The 21,810-nt window shown below is 36.0% G+C and overlaps 1 protein-coding gene across 1 annotated transcript in view; it reads right to left on the bottom strand.

Annotated features, from left to right (window-relative positions):
* Window positions 1-21,810, bottom strand: part of LOC129247498 (gamma-aminobutyric acid type B receptor subunit 1) — a 266,329-nt gene that overhangs the window by 79,742 nt on the left and 164,777 nt on the right. The window contains exons 7-8 of the mRNA XM_054886646.1: window positions 21,163-21,312; window positions 4,673-4,815 (exon numbers count right to left, since the gene is read on the bottom strand). Of these exons, the coding sequence (XP_054742621.1) occupies window positions 4,673-4,815; window positions 21,163-21,312 (293 nt within the window). The remainder of the gene's footprint in view (window positions 1-4,672; window positions 4,816-21,162; window positions 21,313-21,810) is intronic.

The raw sequence follows: 21,810 nt of genomic DNA, 5'->3' as shown, positions 1-21,810 counted from the left end.
TACAGAATGCTTTAAAAATTAATCCATAGTAATGATAAGTTGCAGTGCTATCACAATGGATTTATGACAGGTCTAAATGTGTCATTATGACAACCACCTTAGCTACCAACCAAACTACTTCAAGCAGTTAAGTGCTTTTTAGTTTTTGTTAAGGATTTTGTATGATTCTCGTATAGTGATCTGGTAGACGCTAAGCCGATCTTATGGATAGCTAGAGAAAACATCAAGTTTTTTTTATCAAAATATATGCTTCACTCCATAAAAGCTATGCCTATAATTGTTAACAACAGGGTAGGTCATTTAATATTCGAAGCGTGAAATAGATGTAAGTATCATTACTATTATTATGAGGAGATTTAACATTTTCAAGTGCCGCCTTCATGGATTCAGAGTTTTTCTCTGAGCTCAATTTCCTCAATAAATTTTAGAATTTATTCTATTTTATTGAGTTTAATTTCCTCTTCTGATAAAATATGTTTACTTAGGTTTTGGTCCTGCTTACGTATCAGTGCTGGGTACGATGCCAGCATATCTTCTTCATCTTCCTCCCTTCAGAACCTGCTACTTTCACTGAAGCATATTCCCAGAGTGTGTAAGATAGTAATTCAAGCTATTCCTATAATTCCTTTAAGGACTCAAAAATTATTTTTATTTAAATCCACATTAGTTTAAGTTGGCTTAAGTTAAATCAGCCTATTAGAGATTTTGATTGCAATAAACCCAGTAGATTGTTCCAGTATGATTTTCTTTGTCTTTCTGCCACTACCTGAATATTAGAGAAGACGTTGCCTTACCTAAGCCACAAAATGACTTTGGCCCTATAAATGGGGAGGTCATTCCTTTCCTGTCCAATTTACCTACCAACCCATTTTCTAGCTTTAAGTAAGAAATGTATGATTTTTTTCAACGGACCACAATTCCATGGAAATGTGACGGACTAGCTTGGAGTGCATGAACTACAGATAAAGAGAGTTCTTACTAATATTTCACGCGCTAATTTTGTTTATATCTGTTCCGTCTTTTTTTAAATGAAAATTAAACTTTTAATAATATTGTGCAACGTTCCATTCCATTTTTACTTAAAAATATTCTTAAGTGACTAAAAAATGCCAAAGCTCTGCCATGACCATCGCATAGAAAGATTCCAATTTTATACTGCTTGGCACTTATACTCGTACACATAAATGTACGCATTTGCAACAAGACTACATGCCGTATGAGTAACCACAGGATTGCTCAAATTAGATATCCCAGCGATTTATAAAACTGTTAGTTACACTGTGACTATGTCAGCCTCCTGCACGAGCAAATAATTAACAAATCTATGTTTCGCAAAATCAAAAGTAAATTGGCTTCCGGCAGGAATCTAATAAAGACACACAGAATGAAGCCCAATGCAGCAGAGCGCTTGTATTCTCTGTCTGTTTCGTCCGAATTCTGTCAACAAAGTTGCAACCCATTTCTATTTTCATTTACAGCGAAACCGAATTCAATGGGGGATAAATGCAACATTTGAAGATAGAAAATATTCTGTCTTGTTATCGCTTCTGCTTTTCGGTTTAATTAAACACATCACAGAGTAGCAATTAAAGGAAATACGAAGCTTAAACAAAGTTAACTATTTATTTACTGTAGTTGTTTAGGGAAACGAAGCAGCGCTTGGCAACAGAATATGAAATTAGTCAATTTTTTGCTTTAGCAAAACAGCAACTGCAACGAGCAAGTAAGTTTGTAGCATGTTGAACAATGTATGGGATTCGGTGGCAACAAAAACAATGTGCATAAAGTTATAAAGGAATTTGGAAACAATTCAGTTCCTGCGCGAAGTGAGTAAGTACAGTGAGCACCAATTTTGAGGAGATGGCTTATAATGAATAAAAGAAATAAAACGATGGATAAAGGTGTAACTGGACATGCCAAGGAAAGAGTATTTTCAATTGGTTTGTTTTTAGGAAGTCTTGATGATTTAATATGAATTTTTTCAGTGTGGTTTATGAAAGTTTTACTAAGCTTTTCAATAATAAATTTTGGAAAACAGAATTGGCTCACCTGGCTAAAACTACTTTAGCTGAGTTTAGAAAGTGCGCTATGGGATCTAAATAGTTTTGACTAAAAATTGGTTTAATTGTGTGCTTGAGCATACTTAATAGGAAGATAACTGAATATTTTTGGGTTTCCATAATTCAAATTTTGAATTTTTCGTGTACGAAATAAGAAGAAAACACTGAAAAGTTTGGAAAAGTTTTAATAACTTTAAATTTATTCATTGTTGAAAATTTTGGTATGGAGTTTTGTTAAGTAAAAAATTTTCTGCATTTTTTAACGTTTTTTGTTTTTTTTTATAATAAAATTGTAAAAAATTAAAATTGTAAAATTTAAAAAAAAAAATTTGGTTTTGTCCAAAATATTGTGTTTTCAATTTTTTTTCATAGCTTTAAAAGCTCCTCCTCTAAGATTTTTGTTTTTTTTTTCTATATTTTTGGGAAAAAATAGTGTTTTTTTAATTTTACAAATTTTTTTTAATTTTTTTTTTTAATACCTCCCCTAATATTTTTCTGTTTTTCTATATTTTTGGGAAAAAATATTTTTTTCATTTTTCTTTGTTGAAAATTTTGATATTGAGTTTTGTAAAGTGAAAAATTTTCTGCATATTTTGTTTTTTTTTTGTAATTAAATATTTGAAAAAAAAACAAAAAATTATAAAATTTGTAAAAAATTTTTTTTTTTTTAATTTTTGCGCAATTGTTTTTCATATTTTCCTCCCTTAAGATTTTTGTTTTTTTTCTATATTTTTGGCAAAAAATACTTTCTTAAATTTTTCGTTGTTGAAAATTTTGATTTGGAGTTTTGTAAAGTGAAAAATTGTCTGCATTGTTTAAGGTTTTTTGGTTTTTGTAATTAAATTTTTGAAAAAAAGAAAAATTTGCAAAATTAAAAAAAAAATGTTTTTGTTCAAAATTTGTGTGCAATTTTTATCATTTTTGTCAAAATTCCTCCCTTAAGATTTTTGTTTTTTTTCTATATTTTTGGCAAAAAATACTTTCTTTCATTTTTCATTGTTGAAAATTTTGATATGGAGTTTTGTAAAGTTAAAAATTGTCTGCATTGTTTATCGTCTTTTTTGTGTTTTGTAATTAAATTTAAAAAAAAAATTTGTAAAATTAAAAAAAAAAAATTTGGATTATGTTTTTGCTTCTTCCATATTTTTGGAAAAAAATATGTTTTTTTTGTAATACAATTTTTGAAAAACAAAAAATTTTAAATTTGTGAAAAAATTTTTTTTTGGTTCAAAATTTTTGTGCAATTGTTTTTAACTTTTTTAAAACTCCTCTACTAAAATTTGTTTTCTATATATTTGAGAAAAAGTATTTTCTTTAATTTTTTGCAATCTTTTTTTATAATTTTTTATTAATAGCTGAGATTATGCCCAACAATCTCTGGGAATTTCGTGAAGGAATTTCCATTAATTTTCATGTTATATTCAAATATATATAGCAAGGCAAAACAGAATACAGCTCTGGCAAGAACAGAAAATCCAAAGGCATGACTTCCAGAACAAGTAAAAGTGGTGGCCTCTGGAGGCACTTTCTCAAAGAACATGGTAGCATTTTTGAGCAAATAACTCCATAGAGCAATCCTTCCAAATGGAAAGGAGTGGAAAATCTGCACTGAAGCTGGCACTTCTGCCTTCACTGACGTCTCCAAGATAGAATCGCAGCAGGGGTTTTTTCGAAATCTACCAATTTATTTATCTTTTTTAGACTACCGAAAACTGCTAGTGTTTTTCAGCCTGTTTTTCGAACCTGCAGGCATGCAAAATGCTTAGGGAAAGTGGGAGCAAGGGAGATATTAACATATTCTCCTATACTCAAGCCGCGATCAAGGCTCTGACGACGCCATGGTGCAGAATGAAATTAGTAAACTTCTGTAATGAGCAGATCAAAGCTCTTCGCTGATCTGAGTTCTAGGATTTATGAGCATAGAGAGAAATGAAATTGCTGATGAGCTTGCAAGGAGGGTCAATGAATTGGTCTCAGAGATCTCCTCCCCGGTGATAGGCATCCCCCGTCTGCTGTTAAAGGGGAATTGAAAAACTTTTTTCTCAGAAAAGCGCAAAAAAGGTGGAGCTCTATTTCTTTATGTGCTATTTCGAAAACATTTTGCCGCAACACAGTAGACGCAGGAGTCAGAAAATCCTGAAGACTCCACTCCATTTAATTTCAAAACTTGTTGCTGTGCTTATAAGTCACTGGACGATCGGCACACAACCGGAAAACCTAGGTTTGCCATTTAACCCTCATTGCAGAAGCTGTGGGGACCTTTCAGAGAAGGAGACCGTTGAGCAATTTCTCTGTAAAAGTCCGAGTTTGGCAGCTAGACGATTAAAATCACTGGGAGCTTCTTTCTTCGCCAGCCGGGGCAGTGCGCCAACATAAATTCCATCAATCTTCTCCATTAGAACAACAGCTCTGGTAGGCTGTAGATATCTACCTGTTGGAGGTCTCATAATGGTATCAAAACGACGCTTTAGAGCTACTTGAGGAGTACCAGACTGGCACTTCAACCACTTCACCTACCTACAGATAGTGTATGTATTCTTAAAGAAATGTATGTATGTAAGGAATTATCTTCATCAGTATTTAAAAAAAGAGAAAGACAAAAAAATACTCACCTTCTATGCTTATTCCATATGTTGAATACAATAAGTGCTAAGGCTACTAATATACCACAACTTGAAATTGTACACATACAGACAAATAATGGCAGCGATACTGTGCGTAAGACGCGTCGTACAATTGTGCGATCCTGAGGTACCTAAAAATTAAAGAAAAATGAAAGATAAATATTTTATGCAGAGCCTTAAGAAGGTTTCAGATGGGGTTATATGTAATGATTTGATATTTAAAAAATAGTTTCTACAAAAAAAGAGAGATTTGCGAGAATTTCTGCATAATAAAAATATATATTTTGCATATTTAGTGAAAAGAAAAAACATGAAATTATTATTTTACAATAAACAGCGAGCATGAGCTATCAAGTCCACGTTGAAATGTGTCGTTTAAGGGGTAACACCACTGTAGAAATTTCAAAAAATAAGCTTAAAAAATTCTTTGAACCTTTTAAAATACAGAACAAAAAGTTTTATACGTTACCGAAGTTTATTTCATAAATATTTTAAGCTTTTAACCAAGCGTTAGTGACTGCTACCTAACGATTTCTCCAAATTTCCAAACTTTAAACGCGTTTTTCTCAAAACACGTTTTCTGAAATTGGCACGCAGCATAACTCAAACAATTTTAAATATTTTTAATCAGGTTTTTCACTACGTCTGTATAATATCCTTCTTAAGAGAAGAGCGTAGGGGATTTTCGATAGATTAATTTAAACGATTGTTATAATTATTTAAGTGCCATTTTTTTAGTCCAAAATAGAGTTTTTTCCTTCAAATGCTTGCTAATTCCACAAAAATAAATAATTTTTAAATCCCCTACGTGTTTCTCTAGCTATTCTTATCTAGATTAAGAAAAAATAAATTTACTTGTTCCAGATTAAAATTTGCACCCTCTGTGCTGCGTGCCGCGGAGCTCCTTCAAGAGAAACCACATTACAAAAATGTCCCCAATACCGCCATTTTGTAAAATTTTTCGATCAAACTTTGTAGTTTTGTATTTTAGTATATAAGTAATAACTTCCCAAATCAGAGTGATTGTTTTCCCTTTCTTTCTATACAAAAAAATTCTTTAAAAATCGTGTTTATTTTACGCGTGTAGAGTGGTGTTACCCCTTAAGTCTTCTTGGGCAGATTCATTCATTACTTCCTACTTTTTAAAGTTATTTCCTACCTTCAACTGGTACACCGCAAGGAACTCAATATGGGCTTAAAAAGTCGAGTATGAATGGGAACGTTTCGTACTCGAATTTTTAACCAGAAAAATCAGACTGATGTGGACTCCTGGACACGTGGGAATCAAAGGCAACGAGAATGCAGACACTGCCGCCAGAAGCGCTGCGACGACTCCATCTATAATGTTCACTTACACAACAAAAAAGGATATCTTCGCTGCAATTGCAAGGGAGAGATACAAACATATATATTCTAATATAAATTCATCCAGAGCAAAAATTAATCTTCCCGCTGACATTCCTATTCCAAAGATAAAGCCTTTCATCCGTCTACGTTTCGAACACACCATTTTAACACACGGGCATATTTTTCTAAGTACCCCAACTAGCAAATGCTAATTTTGTGATGATTATGCTTCGATAATACACATATTGGTAGAATGTCAAAACATTGATACACTCCGACACGAAAACTTTGGCGCAATCGACCCTTTCAATCTTCTGAGAGAGACAACCACTGGAAACATTAACAGGCTGTATAAGCTTCTGAAAGAGGCGATCAGTTAAGTTGAACATAATATCAATCACTAATCTATTATAAACCTACTATTAATTTAGAGACAGCCAAAGGCCTTTGTTGCTAGCGCTGCTAAGCAGTTATTTGTTAAATAATTTATTATTGTACAAATGTTTAAAAATAAAAATAAAAAATAAATTTTTTTTTTATTCTAAAAATCGCCGAAATTGTTATTTTAACTATGACTTGGTTATTTGTTATCCTCTTTTCAAAAATATTATATCATTCTTCTCGTCGTGAGTAGCTCAATACTTCTTCTTTTTCCTTCTTTTATCCATTTCAGCACTGAAGAAGTTTTTACATAGTTGGGCCAGCTCGCTTATGGAACAACTAAGTTTTAATAGCGCAATTCTTTCTTTTTTGCCAAAAATATATTTTTGTTATTTAAAAATTCATTTGATATTTTTTTTTTTTTTTTTTTTTTTTTTATTATTAGTATTTTTATTGCAACTAGTATAACATTTCATATATATACTAACGAGCAATTTTTGTGGAGTTTTGTTACAACAAATAATTTGAGTTAATCCTCAGCAAAATACAATTCATACTTTTAACTGATTTTTATTTATTAATTAGTTTAAATCTAGAGGTTTTTTACGTTTGAGCCTTCGCTTCCATTTTGTACTATCGTTAAGAATCAAGGCTTCATTGTTCACATGCTTGCTTAGTCGCTCTGCGTGCGACTTTGCAAATTTCTTTATGGTTGCGGTAACCGAATCAATATTGAGGTCACGTTCTAGATCTTGCGTCCTAATATACCATGGAGCACAAACTGCATGCTTGAGTGCCTTAGTCTGAAATCTTTGTATATGCGCTGTGTTACTATAGCTGGTGCAACCCCATAGCTGAATCCCATAGGTCCAGACAGGTTTGAGCATTTGTTTGTAAAGCAGTATCTTGTTGGGTGCGGATAGCGCTGATTGCTTACCCATTAGCCAATGCATATTTTGGAATTTTAGGTCCAGTTCTTCTCTTTTCTTCTTCACGTGCGCACTCCACCTAAGTTTCGTGTCGAGCGTCATACCTAGATACTTTGCTGTATTAGAGTATGGTACTTTAATGCTGTTAATGTATATTGGCAGGTAGTTGATCTTTTTGTTTGTAAAGTCGATGTGTACAGACTTTGTTTCGTTCAGTTTAATGTGCCATTTATCTGTCCAATTGTATATTTTATTGATAGCAAGCTGCAGTTGTGTAGTAGACTCTATTTCTGTCTTTCCGACGGTTAATATTGCAGTATCATCAGCAAATGTTGCTATAAAGCAATTTTTGCTGTTTGGCAAGTCGTGAGTAAAAAGTAGATAGAGAAGAGGTCCAAGCACACTTCCTTGCGGCACACCAGCTTTTATCTCTTTCAGTTCAGAGAACTCATCTTCGTACCTGACGCGAAAATAGCGCTCAGACAGGTAGGTTTTTAGGATATTAAAACATTTTGTTGGCAATACATTCTTTATTTTCCAAAGCAGGCCAGCATGACATACTTTATCGAAAGCTTTAGAGACATCGAGAAATACAGCCGAACAGACATTTTTTTCTTCAAATGTGTTCTCGATGATACGAGTTAATCTGTGAATTTGGTCAATAGTTGAGTGGCGCGCGCGAAATCCAAATTGGTGTGTTGGTATTATTTGTTTATTGTCTATGATATTGCTCAGGCGCTTTATCAAACATTTTTCCAACAGTTTTGACAAGATGGGCAACAGTGAAATTGGACGATATAATGCTACATCGTTTGGAGGCTTTCCTGGTTTTAGAATCATGATGACATCAGCTATTTTCCAATAGATTGGAAAGTATTGCAGCTTAAAGCAAGCATTCATTATGTTTGTTAGCTTAGTAATGATGTTTCGTGGAACTTGTTTGAGGACTTCGGCAGTTATTAAATCAAACCCGGGAGATTTCTTCGATTTCAACTTTTGTATCTCGGCGCACATCTCATCTTCAGTTATGGGTACTATATCGCCATAATTATCATTGGCTATGCCATCATTATTTAGTATTGGTGATGTGTCGCTATTGGGTGTAAAGATTTTTGCTAGATAATCTGAAAATATGTTTGCTTTTTCTATGTTGGTTTTCGCCCATCCATTATTGCCTACTTTGATTGGTGGATTATGGTTAGCTGGCTGTTTAAGCTTTTTGGTGCATTTCCATAGTGAGTAGTTTGTGTCTCTTTTATTATTTAATTGCTGTGCGTAGTTTGCAAATGATTGATTTTTGTATTCTTTAATTTTATGGCTGAGATCTTTCGCTGCTTTGTTCAAAGCTGCTTTATCAACAGGTGATCTTGTTTGATGCCACCTACGCCGCATTTTTCGCTTCTTTAGCACCATTTCTTTTATATCTTTTGTGTATTTGTGGCCAGCGGAAATTTGCGTTAAAGGAGGTGTGCTCATTTGGTATAGCAATAATGATATGAAAATCCTTTGACCATTTCTGGAGTTCATTTAGGCGCAAATTTCACTCAGACGAAATTATCAATGCGGTATTAAATGAAAAGTGCCAAAGCCGCTAGCTGATTCCAAAAATGAAAACTGGGAGATGGGCGTGGCAATGAGACAATCTATACCATATTTCAGATTTATACTTTTCTAGGTCAAACCAAAGCGTCCGAATTTCATCAACATTTCTGCTCCCAAGTAAGATAGGCGTGGAAGTACCAATATTTACCAGATCTCATAATTCTTCTTTCTAAAGTATAGTTGTAGTTTGTGTGAAATCGAAAAACATTTACTATTTTTGGCCACTACTTACGTAGCTTCGCCGATTTTATTTATTCTTTTAGTCCAGGAACCGATGCGCATTGTGTGCAAGAAATGTGAAAAGAAAGAAAAACTTTTTTTTGAGAAATCTTTGAAGGCATTTCGGTCATAAAAAGATTCTCATGAAAGTCATGGAAGTGACGTTCAACGGAAGGTCTCTTCATTTTGTAGACCTGAAGGCCATGAAGGCGGTTAACACAGATTGTAGGATAAGCTTACAATCTTACAAGGGACGTGTGCTGCAAATTATTAAGGGGGGAGCCTGGTTTATAAGGTAAAAAAAATAATTTTTTTTTTTCGTTTTAAGCGATTCCTAATAACTATATTTCAAAATATTCACACAAAGTTACAGAGCCTAATTCTCAATATTTCCGTAGATACAAAGCCAAAGATAGGCGAGCGGTAGGTAGTTACGCTGTGACCCGACAGCTATAGTACAAACTTTATCTTCTTTTGTCGACTTTTCATTTTTATGATTTCTTTGAATTGGCGTACATGACTGAAAAAAAACTAATGAACCTTTTGAAATGAATCATAGCTTGTTCCCTTCAGTATTAAATTCTCTTCTATTTGAACTAACAAAATAGATTAAAAAAATTTTTCAAGATTTTTATACCAAGTTGAAGTGAATTTTTTTTATAGAAAGGCATTTTTTTCTGTAAAACCTCTAAAAAGTTGAAGTTTTGGAATTTCTCTGTTTTCTTAGTTCATCTAGAATAAAAAATCATGATAATAAGAAATCCATTTGAATTTTTTGCTTTAGATAATAATTACGAGCTGCATCTTGTATGCCAGTTGGAAACTCCAGCGTTGCAGCGCTCTACTAATTTCTATGTTAAACATTTTTTTCAAATTATTTTAACCAGTACAAAAATTTTTATACTTTTTAAATGTTCATTAAAAGATAGAAAAAACTTTGCAGTGCTAAATTAATTTTTTTCTGAAAAAAAAAAAAATCGCAAAGAGATGCAATTTTTAGACCCCTTAAACCAGGCTCTCCCTTTAAGTTTAATGTACAATAGAGATTTTCGAAAATATTTTTGATAAACAATTTGTACCCACTGTTAAAATTATTACTTTCCATGCCTCTATAATTAGTCAGTCGAAGTTTTCCGTTGCACTTATTGGATGATTTGTTTTGTTCTATAAATAATTTTTTTTAGTATTTGAAAACAAAAAAAAAAAAACATATCATATCAGGATTTTATGCACAATTTCCATGCTGAAAAAGTTTCATTTTTTATACTGCTAGCACAAATATCCTTTCCACCCAACTTTCACCCATTCAACTGAAGTGCGCCACTAGGCGTATACGTAACATTCGATGGCCGATCAATTAGATACATTTTTTCTTGTTTGCAGAAGCATTTGTCTCAACCCAACAATGAATTCTCACAAAAGTAGGACACACGGAAATCTCCAAGGCCCTCAAAAAGCAGAAAACTTACGTACAGCGATTAGCATTTCCCAAACTTAATAATTCATTCGAATGTCAGGCTTGAACTTTTTGCTAATCGAAAAATAAAATAATTTTTTCTCCTTGGAAAGCAACGGAAGAGGAACAACGGAGAAAATTTGCTTTAGTCAAAATCAATCAATGCCTGCGACTTTTGCCATTAAACGTTTTTGCTCGAACAATTCTAGTGAGATTTGGAAAAATTACAAAAAAAAAAAAACCATGTAAAAAATAAAGTGGGGAAGAGCAAACAGTAAAGAAGACGAATTGGCATAAAGTGGCATTTCGCAAAATTAACATTCAAAAAATTTACAAGCGACAGCAATTTAACTGCATTGCCATGCAGATGCCAAACTATGAACGAAGTTTGCAAGGGTAAAAGCAGAAAGTGGATTGCAAAGGCAGCAAACAAGAAAGTCGCTGAGGTAGCTGGGGTGATGTAATATTCAAATATGCAATTGCCAGCAGAGAGTTGTGCAGCAAGCGGAACAACTTCATCAGTAATTAAGGCAATCGAACTGTCATTGATGCTGTGGTGCAAGGCGCATGGTTGATAGGAATAAGAAGAAGAAGAAGGAAAGGACAGATGAAGGGGAAATCTATGTTCGAATAGAAGTGCAGCTGAGTAGAAGCAGCGATTAATTGCTACGTACTTGTGACATGAAGCGCTTGAGAGCAGGAAGTTTTTAATGAGTGCGCTGAGAGTTGGATTGCAAGCAAGGTTGTTTTTGTATTTGTTTTCTTTTGTAGATAAGAAAACTTGGAAATATCGAGAAAATATGTAGAATGAAGTGAAATGAAAATATGTAAATTAATGTATGCAGTTTTCTAAAGTTGCAGTTGACGAGTTTCCGAACTATTTGTGTTATTTTTTTATTTGTATTTATTTTTGATAGAATAGTTTGTTAGGAGAAGCTTGGAATAGTTTTGGAATGGGTGCTTCGAGTTTGAGTTTCTTTTGTCAATTGAAATTAAACGTATATTTTGAGTGGAAATTTATTATTCGTTTATTGACATGCTTTGTCAAAGGTCTACAATTTGTATATTTGAATTTAAAATGTTAGTTTCGACGTGTGGGCCATATACGCGCTTATGACTAGCGATTCCTTTGGTATGATTTTCTATAGCATTTAAGCAAAGTTTGGATCTAAGTAAATTCGTGCCAAATACTAACTTTCGAAGCTTCAATTAATTTGTGGTATATCAACATAACTTCTAGTATAGAGATATCTTAGAAACCAGCACAAAAGGATTAACTCCGCCGATATTTTTGGCCAAATTACTGAAGAAGATCATACAATTATTTTCCCTTTCAATTTTCTTTGCAATAATTCTATTATTTCGTTGGCTGTGTAGCACGTTTGACCTCTATATTGAAACTTTATGTCGATCATATCGGTACTTAAAACAAAAACCAAAAAATCTTGTTGACATATCTCGTTACAGCAATCCGTTGTCGGTAAGCGCATTTCCAGCTGCATTGTTTAAGAAAATGCTCTTATTTATAGAAACAATACTTTCAGTATTCGACTTAGATTAACTCTATCATTCTTTCATTATTATTCATTGGACAATTCTTCTTCTTCTTAATTGCCGCGATACCCGCTTACGCGATTTTGGCCGAGTTTAACAAAGCATCGTTTATTTCTCGTGCTAACCGGCGCCAGTTGTACACACCAAGTGAAGCCAAGCCATTCTCCACCTGATCTTTCCAACTAAAAGAAAGTGTTCAGAGCCGGAGCATTTGCATCCATTCGGACAACATGATCCAGCCAACGAAGTCGTTGGGTCTTTATTCGCTGCGCTATGTCTATGTCATCGTAAAGTTCATACAGCTCATCGTTAAATCGCCCACAATATTCGCCGTCACCAGCGTGCAAAGATCCAAAAATCTTCCTCAGAATCTTTCTCTCAAACGAATTCGATAACTGGAGTGGCATTAAATTGTTACGCGTAACTCTCAAAGTCCTACACAAAATCATCCTCAACCGTATTAGCATCAGGATCGTTCATACATTGCGCGGACAGACTGTGCAGGAACCTCACCACCTTGTCTTCATCAACTTGGGGAAGGCCATCAGAGCATATAGGAGTCGCTTCAACGTGAAGAATTTCCAGATAAAATAACGCGCTTAACACAAACTCAGTACCCTAAGTAACAATGCTTGGGCTGTATGGCAAAGCTCTTTACTAAGCCAATCGAGCCAGTACCGTATGTCAAGAAAGACTGCATTTTATCGCCTTTGTTATTCTTAAATGTATTTGATAATGTTTTAAATTACGCCCTCGATACCAGTCCTGGAGGAGGAATTCTCTGGAATCCAAATAGTATGGAGCACATGGAAGACTTCAACTACACTGACGATATTGTTGTGGGAGACACAACATAGTCGATACAAGCAGAAGAAACTGGATGATCTCAGTTTTTTCGCACAGCGCGTCGTTCTACGTATAAATGTGAGCAGTGTGAGAATTAAGTCCTTGCAAATCAACACCTCGCAGATAAACACTTTTATAGTATGCGACGAGCAAATGAAAACGTTAACACATTCACCTACCCAGAACAACAGAAACGATGACTCTATAAATGCAAAAATTAAAAAAAAAAACAAAGCGGTATTTGCCAGCCTAAATAAGTAAGGCTACTCGAAATAATTGAGAAAGCGCACGACGCTAAGAAATTTTTATTCAAATATAAATTGTGGTCTGATGATTGGATCTCGAACGATCAAACTTTTGCAAGATTGTAAATGAATTGGAGGGTTTATGTTTTTTACATATTTTACATTTTACATAAAAATTTCAAGCAAATCAGACGAAAATTGAGAGAATTGTACTGAAATTTGACTGAGAGGATTGAGACAGGGCAACTAGGTTCTAGTGAGGCTTTGGGCAATTTGACCGATTTTTGTTTTCAACCAACGAGCGAAATATCAAATCCATCACTGCAGAGGACGTCCTAAAGGATAATGGCAACGTAGCCTTTTTGATGAATTTCTAAGAGTCACAGATCAAGGCAGAAGCGACAAATCGGCTTAATTTCCTATGTTTTGTTTTAGCACTATGCGCTAACAATAGGAGGGACAACAAAAAATAATAATAACAACAACAATAAAAAATAAAAAAAAAAATAGAATACATTGTTACATTACACCCTGCATCATTTGCAACCATTCTTGTGATATTGTCACTGTACTGACACGAGGGTCCTCTAGTTTTATTATGGTAATATATTATTTTTTCGTAGTATAGGGTTTTTCAGTAAGAGCGCTTCAACTTTTGAACTTTTTTGAATAAAACACAAACGGTTTGACTTTTATAACTAATTTTTTTTTATTATCGAGTTTGAACATATACATTTAAGTATGAAATTCAATTTCTTTTGCATGACCATCGCGTGCACGTTTTACGAAGTCCAATCGTTGAACCCAATTTTCGACCACTCTTTTGCATAAATCGGCCGAAATTCCAGCAATTTCGCGTTCAATATTGGCTCTGAGCTCACAAATCGTCGCCAGCTTGTTACTGTAGACCAATGACTTCACATAACCCCAAAGAAAATAGTCTAGAGGCGTCAAATCACACGAGCGCGGCGGACATTCGACCGGTCCATTTCTGGAAATAATGCGCTCATCGAACTTACTCTTCAACAAATCAATTGTAGCGTGCGCTGTGTGGCTTGTGGCCCCGTCCTGTTGAAACCACATGTCATCTAAGTCCATACCATTCAATTGCGGCCAAAAATAATCGTTAATCATGTCGCGGTATCGATTTCCATTCACAGTAACGTGGCGATCGTTCTCGTCAACGAAAAAATGTGGGCCAATTATGCCGCCGGCATGTAAAGCGCACCAAACAGTCACTCTTTGTGGGTACATTGGTTTTTCGGCAATCTCTCTTGGATTATCTTTCGCCCAAATGCGGAAATTCTGCTTACTGACGAATTCACTGAGGTGAAAATGTGCGTCCTCACTGAAGATGAAGTGTGCGATATGCATTTTGATTTGAACGCCCGTTTTCATAATAAGCCTGAATAACTTTAACGCGTTGCTCAAGTGTGTAGCGTTCCATGATGAAATGTATACTAATGAAGTTGACAAATGACAAGCGAAAAATAAAAAATATTGCGTCGTTCGCCCTCCCTATCGGAAAAAAGTTGAAGCGCACCTATTGAATAACCCTATATATATATTATATAAATGTGATAATTTCTGTTTTTATTGTGTTTTTGTAGAGTAATTCAAGGGTGATGCAGCTCTTTGAGAGAAAATCTTGACATTTGTCTTTACTTTGTACTTCCCTTTTAAATTCACTTTGGTGTTGTTCCAACCGCTCTAGTTGTTGAGAAAACGGTATTTGAAAATGGGTCATGAACCGCTGAGAGCTCATTTAGAAATAATCTTGCAAACTCTGCTAAAGTGGCCGATGTTACTGATTTGCAAAAGCAACTAAGACTATATTAAAAATAGAAAAAACAACCGTGCGCAAGTTTTAGCAGAATATCATTAAAGTTGAGAGAGTTACTTACAAACAAATTAAAATTTAAGCAAATTTGCGGAATTTTTTTTTAAGTTGTACAAATTTCATTAGTCAGAATTTTTAGGAAATTTTTGGGTATTCAGTTTTATAGCATGTTCAATTTTAGTGTAAGTTTTAAGTCGAGGACTTGAAGTAAATCCGGATAAAACGGATCTGATACTATTTAGCAAGAATTATAAAACACTTGATCTTAAAAGGCGAAATATCTAGGATTTGTACTGGATAGGAAGCTAAATTGGGGGCTCATATTCGCAGATGGAGCACGCAAATCTATAATGGTGTTGTACTCCTGCGGAAGGCTAATGGAAAGAAATGGGGATTGGAACCCAGAATGATACACTGGCTGTACACAGCAGAGGTTGGGTCTATTCTCTACTATGGGACTGTAATATGGTGGAATGCCCTTGAGAAAGGTGAGAATATTAAACAACTTGACAAAGTTCAAAGACTAGCATCTGTTCTTATAACTGGCGCGATGTCAACCACACCATCGAAAATGCGACATTAAACTTCTTGCCGGTACCTATATCTACAAGCAAAATATATCACGCGTAGTGCGGAAATAAGGCAGAACAGTCTAAGTAAGCGGTCAAATAAGAGCTACGGTCACGGCAAAATTCCGGGCTGGCACTTTGGATCTTCCCAGATTGGTGGACTACGAATTCCCGCCTACACTTGCCATTACAACGTTCACAACCTTCTTACCCTCAGGGAAGAGTGCCAACGGGACGATGTAAGATGGCTCAAAGCTCGAGGGCAGGGTGGACGAAGGTGTACACTCCGAGAATCTGGGGAGCTCCTTCAGTTTTCGGCTCCCCGACTACTGTACTGTCTTCCAGGCTGAACTGATGGCAATACTGAAAGCCGCGACGCTGGTACAGTGTGATGCGATATCTGGAAATGACATCTACATTTTCACTGACAGCCAGGCGGCGATAAAATCCCTCACAAAAGAGTCGACAACCTCCAAGGTAGCCATGAAATACCACATATCTCTTAACGAGATGGCTGAGTTGTCCTTCGCTTAAGGATAATATGGGTTCCTGGCCATCGCAATATTGAGGGTAACTGTAGAGCCGATGAACTAGCGAAAATCGGCAACAAATTGACCGATGAGTACATAGACAATGATATAGGTATACCCTTGAAAACATGTAAACTACGCATCCTTGAATGAAATCGTAAGGAAAGCAAAGGAAAGTGGGCGTAATAAAGACACCAGCAAAACCGCTCGTGAACTATAGCCCACCCTCAATGCTAAACGCACAAGATCTCTGCTAGGCCTAAATAAACACAGTCTTAGCTCACTGATTTCGGTCATAACGGGGCACTGCCTAATAGGTAGACACGCCCAAAGGATGGGTGGGCAAGCACATGGCTTCTGTAGAAGTTGTGTTGATCAGGAAGAGGAAGTGACAATCTTCACAATCCTCACCTTTTGTGCCATTTTCCTTCTCTATTCAGACGGAGATTTGGTCAACCTAACCTTAGTGGTTTGAAATTTTAGTGTTTTGAATTTTCCATTTGGTTTGTAAATTATGCGCCTTTTGAAATCTCAAATGTAGTTAAAGGTGTCTTCTCTACAGTAGTCTGAATTTTTCGAACTTTTCTAAAAAGAGGCTTTACAACATTTAACCTTCACTGTTTTCCCTCAATGAAAAAAACTCAAAATCAATCGAAAGGATATAACGACCAGCCACGTTGCGTTTAAAGTGCCATCAGTTCACTTGCAATTCACACACCGCTGCAGCGTTCTCGCTCGCACTTCCCCTAAATGCAATTTGCACCACTTTCACCGTAAATATATCATTCATACGCTGCTGCACCTAACATGCTACAATCGAGTGCAACACCACTTTTTCGGCCAACACAAATCCAAATTCGAATCCAAGCAAATTATGCACACCTTTGTAGGCATGAGTACGTCTGCAGAGTAGAAGTAGGAGGGAAAGTAGTTTTGCATTAAAAAAATGTTTTTCGTTTTCAGTGTGGACTGGATGTATGTATTTAACAGCGAACGATTCGATTTCAAATAACTGCTAGCTTGGCAGCTTACTGTGTGCGCGTGTGTGTGAGTGAGTGCATGAGTGTAATCAATTTTCACTCGCCACACTCGAAATCGCTATTCAAACACACTCACACAACTGCCTGCGATTGAGCTAACCAAAGACAACTGTCTCTGCGATTGCCTAACTCTGCTTGCCTATTAAAATGTCGAACGAATGCCGACGTAGTGAATATAGACAAATGTTGGTGCAAGAAATGAAGCGCACACATACATAGGTAGATAAATATATGAACTATTCCTGTTTTTGCCAGCCAGCTGTGCTGGCGTCGGCATTGCGAATTCAATTCAAAGCTCAGTGGCGCTTGCCAAAGAGCACTTTTCTCATCCATTTGCTGCTCGAAATCAAATAATCTTTCAATTTCACGAATACCTTTCTATGCTTTACAACTCCTCCACGTTCTCTCATAGACTCAACTCCATTTAATTTTACTTTATTTTATTTACTTTTTTGCTTGATATGCCGATTTCTGTGATGTCTATGTATGTATGTGTATATTTTTTATTTCCATTCACTTCTCTTATTGCCCACTCACTGGCTTGTCATTGCATTTGATGTCGGCGTTGGCCGCGGCTTTGGCGTTGCTGTTCTCAGTTCGTCCAAAGAAGCAATGATTTATTCTCAAGTACTTCCGTCAGCAAATCAACAGCAGTCACTGGTAAAAGGCTTTATAAAGCGCCACTCACTTTTGCATAGTCACTTGTATCTTTTATTTTTCCTTTTTTTCGCTTTTAGTGTTTGTGTGTGGGTGTGTGTGTTTTGCTTAGCAGCGAAGTGATATTCATTTTATCACCTGCTCAAGTTCAATGGGCGTAGAGTAGAGAGTAACAGTGAGAGCTGGCCATTGGCTGTGAATGGTAGCGCAGTGCATTGAAGTGAAGGCTCATTTGAATAATTTTCTTAAATATGCAAACACATGCAAGTCAAGGACACTTGCACTTCTATATGCAGATGTAGACTTGGCTGCACTGGTATACACGCGTACAAACAGAGTTTGGTTGAAGTGCACTTTGAGCTGTTAAGTCAAAGCGTGGCGTATTTTATTACTTGAATTTTAAGTAAGTCGATATGAAGGTAGGCGCTGTTGGTATTTGGAGTGGCCCAGCCGCACATCTGCACAAGGTAGTGGAAATGAAATGACGAAGATTACTGGGAGCTTTTAAAACTTCGCATTATTGAGTGCCAAAGCTTACTTATCGAGACTTCCGGCAGGTTATGGCCAGTTGAATCATGTCTGCAGGAAAGCTGAAGTTATCTTTTCGTAAGCAACAACGACTTGAGAATTCTTTTATCTGGTGAAAGGTGGGCTGATGGAAAAATTTGCCTAAACTTTTCATGTTTGGGGGAAAAGCGTTCGGAAAGCGTTCTAGTGATGCCATGAATGTTAGGGAAAGATACCTTAAATTCGCAAGTGTCCACCATTGGAAATGAAAGCATAATAACATGAAGCGTGTGGCAGCAAAGTTCGTTCCAAATTGCTGAATTTTTACCAAAAAGAATATGGCATGAGCATCGCTCAGGAAGTGTTGAATGATGTCAATGATGATCCAGATTTGCTTAAAGGGTCATAACTGGTGACAAATTAAGGGTTTATGGTTATGACATCGAAACCAAAGCCGAATCGTCCCAATGGAAGAGTCCAGGAGATCCAAGACTGAAAAAGCACGCCAAGTTCGATCAAATGTCAAGGTTTTGCTCACTGTTTTCTTCGATTACCAAGGCGTAGGGCATCAAAAGTTCTTAAAAGAAGGTCGTACGGTATATGAGAAGTGTTGCCTTAAAGTTATGCGCCGTTTGCGTGAAGCAATATGAGAAAAAAAACGCTTAGAATTGTAGAAAAATTCATGGCTTTTGCATTATGATAATGCACCTGCTCACTCGCCTTTGCTTGTGAGAGATTATTTGGCCAAAAACATAGCTTCAGCATGCCTCATTTGGCCTCCTCATGCGACTTTTTCCTGTTCCCAAGAGTGAAGAGACCCAGGAAAGGACGGCGTTTTGCGACGATTAAAGAGATGAAAACCGAATCATTGACAGAGCTCAAGGACATACCAAAAAGTGCGTATAAGAACTGCTTGGAGGATTGGAAAAAATGCTGGCACAACTGTATTATATCTGGAAGGATTACTTTGAGGGAGATGAGATAGAAATTGTGGAATAAATAAATGTTTTTTGAGAAAAATTTAAATTTACCTTATTTTTTGAACACACCTCATAATTTTTACTAAGCCTTTTACACTTTGTACGAAATTTTAAAGAATCCCTCAAATTTTCATGAATTCTTCAGTGGAAATTTGTAGAAAAAGTTTTATTGCCCACTTAATGTTGATGTATGTAATATACATAGTATCAGTTTAAGATTTTGTTTTTTTATAAAAAAATATAATTATTTAAAACTTTAGCAGTGAAGAAATTAAAAAAAAAAACGATTTTGTTTTTGTTAATAGGACTATGTTTAAGTTCGTGCGGTTTTTTTTCGAAATTTGAAACTTTATTGACGTAAAATGGTTACAAATTTAATATTCAAAGTATTGTCCATCGCTTACTACTACTTTTTCCCATCTTTCTGGCAATTCACGGATTCCCTTTGTGAAAAATTCGGTCGGTTTTGCCGCAATCCACGAATCGATCCATTTTTTGACTTCATCGTAATTACGGAAGTGCTGGTCAGCCAGGCCATGTTGCATCGATCGGAAGAGATAGTAATCGGATGGCGCAAGGTCTGGACTATACGGCGGGTGGGGTAGGACATCCCATTTGAGCGTTTCTAAGTATGTTTTGACCACTTGTGCAACATGTGGCCGAGCATTGTCATGTTGCAAAATAACTTTGTCGTGTCTATCGGCGTATTGCGGCCGTTTTTCTCGCAGTGCTCGGCTCAAACGCATCAATTGTCGTCGGTAGACATCCCCCGTAATCGTTTCATTCGGTTTCAGTAGCTCATAATACACAACACCCAGCTGGTCCCACCAGATACACAGCATAACCTTCAGGCCATGAATATTCTGCGCCGACGTCGATGTTGAAGCATGGCCAGGGTATCCATACGTTGCCCGACGTTTTGGATTGTCGTAATGGACCCACTTTTCATCGCCAGTCACAATTCGATGCAAAAAACCCTTTCTTTTGTGCCGTTGAAGCAGTTGTTCGCATGCCATAAAACGGCGTTCAACGTCTCTTGGCTTCAATTCATACGGCACCCAATGGCCTACCTTTCGGATCATTCCCATGGCTTTTAAACGTTTGGAAATGGTTGATTGATCAACTCCCAAAGTTTTTGCAACCTCTTCTTGCGTTTGAGCCGAATCTTGATCGAGCAATTCCTCCAATTCGGTATCCATGAACTTTGGCGGCGCACCCTCGCGTTCTTCGTCTTCCAAGCCAAAATCACCACTTTTAAAGCGTGCAAACCACTTCTGGCACGTTCGCTCAGCTAGAGCATGCTCACCATAAACTTCCACCAAGATACGATGACTTTCGGCTGCTTTTTTCTTCATATTAAAAAATTCCCCGCAAAAACACATTATTTGGCACGAAATTCGACATTTTCAAGTGTGGTAAAAATATTGTTGTTTACGCTTCAAATAAAAAACTTATACTGACGTTTGTGCCTTACGACAGTAGCTCTCCAATGAATGTTTGGAAATGTGGATCGATGGAATAATAATCAAGTTACGCCATCTGTTGTAAAACCGCACGAACTTATCGATAGACCTTCTGAGTGATTAAAAGACTAATTTTATAGTTTTGCGGATTAAAAGAAAAAAGTCAAATTTTATAGTTTTGTTGATCAAATAAAATAAGTAAAATTTTAGAGTATTGTGGCCAAATATATATGTACATGCATATATAAGCATAATAATATTTTCTCCTCCTTTTCCAGTAATATTTTTTTGTAAATTTATTGTTTTAACTTACCTTTCCTCCACTCCATTGCTCCATATTTAACCAGGTTAAATTATCCAGCTGCGTATCATAGTAACCCAATTTTTCATACTTCCCATTCGCCATTTGCTCGATTTGTGTTAAGGCAATACGATCGCCTTGTGAGCTGAAGGCAACGACGCCCTGGAAATGGAGAGAGAAGTGAAATTGAATTGAATAATGTAAAAAAAAAGAAACAGGTTGTAGTGAAGTATGAAACAGTTACACTTAATGTATATATATATAAAGGGTGAACCATTAGCTGGTTTCTTTTTAACGCATTTCTTATTAAGAAACTATCAGGTTTTTAGTGGTCAAAACATTTTTGTGCTTCTTTCTTTTCTTATCTGTTAAGTAGGACAATGCCTTTTTTCCTAAGCCGTAGAAAGGCTATGAACCTGTAAATACTCCTTTTGTGCTGTTTTCTTTGTGATCGCATTTCCTTTATTGACTATGCCGTCATATATGTAGAGCATCCAAATGTGATTGGTCAACGGTTACGCATATTTAGGTTCTCCATTGCAAGGATAGAGGTTACCTGCTAAGACTTTAATAACCACTCGGCTGTTCGGTTCCAGTAAGTTCCATTCTTAATCTCTTTATAAAGCAAATTTTTTGCTGCGGTCTCTCTGTTATGCGATT

The sequence above is a fragment of the Anastrepha obliqua genome, chromosome 5, assembly GCF_027943255.1.
Source record: "Anastrepha obliqua isolate idAnaObli1 chromosome 5, idAnaObli1_1.0, whole genome shotgun sequence".
Taxonomy (NCBI): domain Eukaryota; kingdom Metazoa; phylum Arthropoda; class Insecta; order Diptera; family Tephritidae; genus Anastrepha; species Anastrepha obliqua.
The sequence above is the reverse complement of the archived record's forward strand: the minus strand, read 5'-3'. Positions and strand labels throughout refer to the sequence as shown.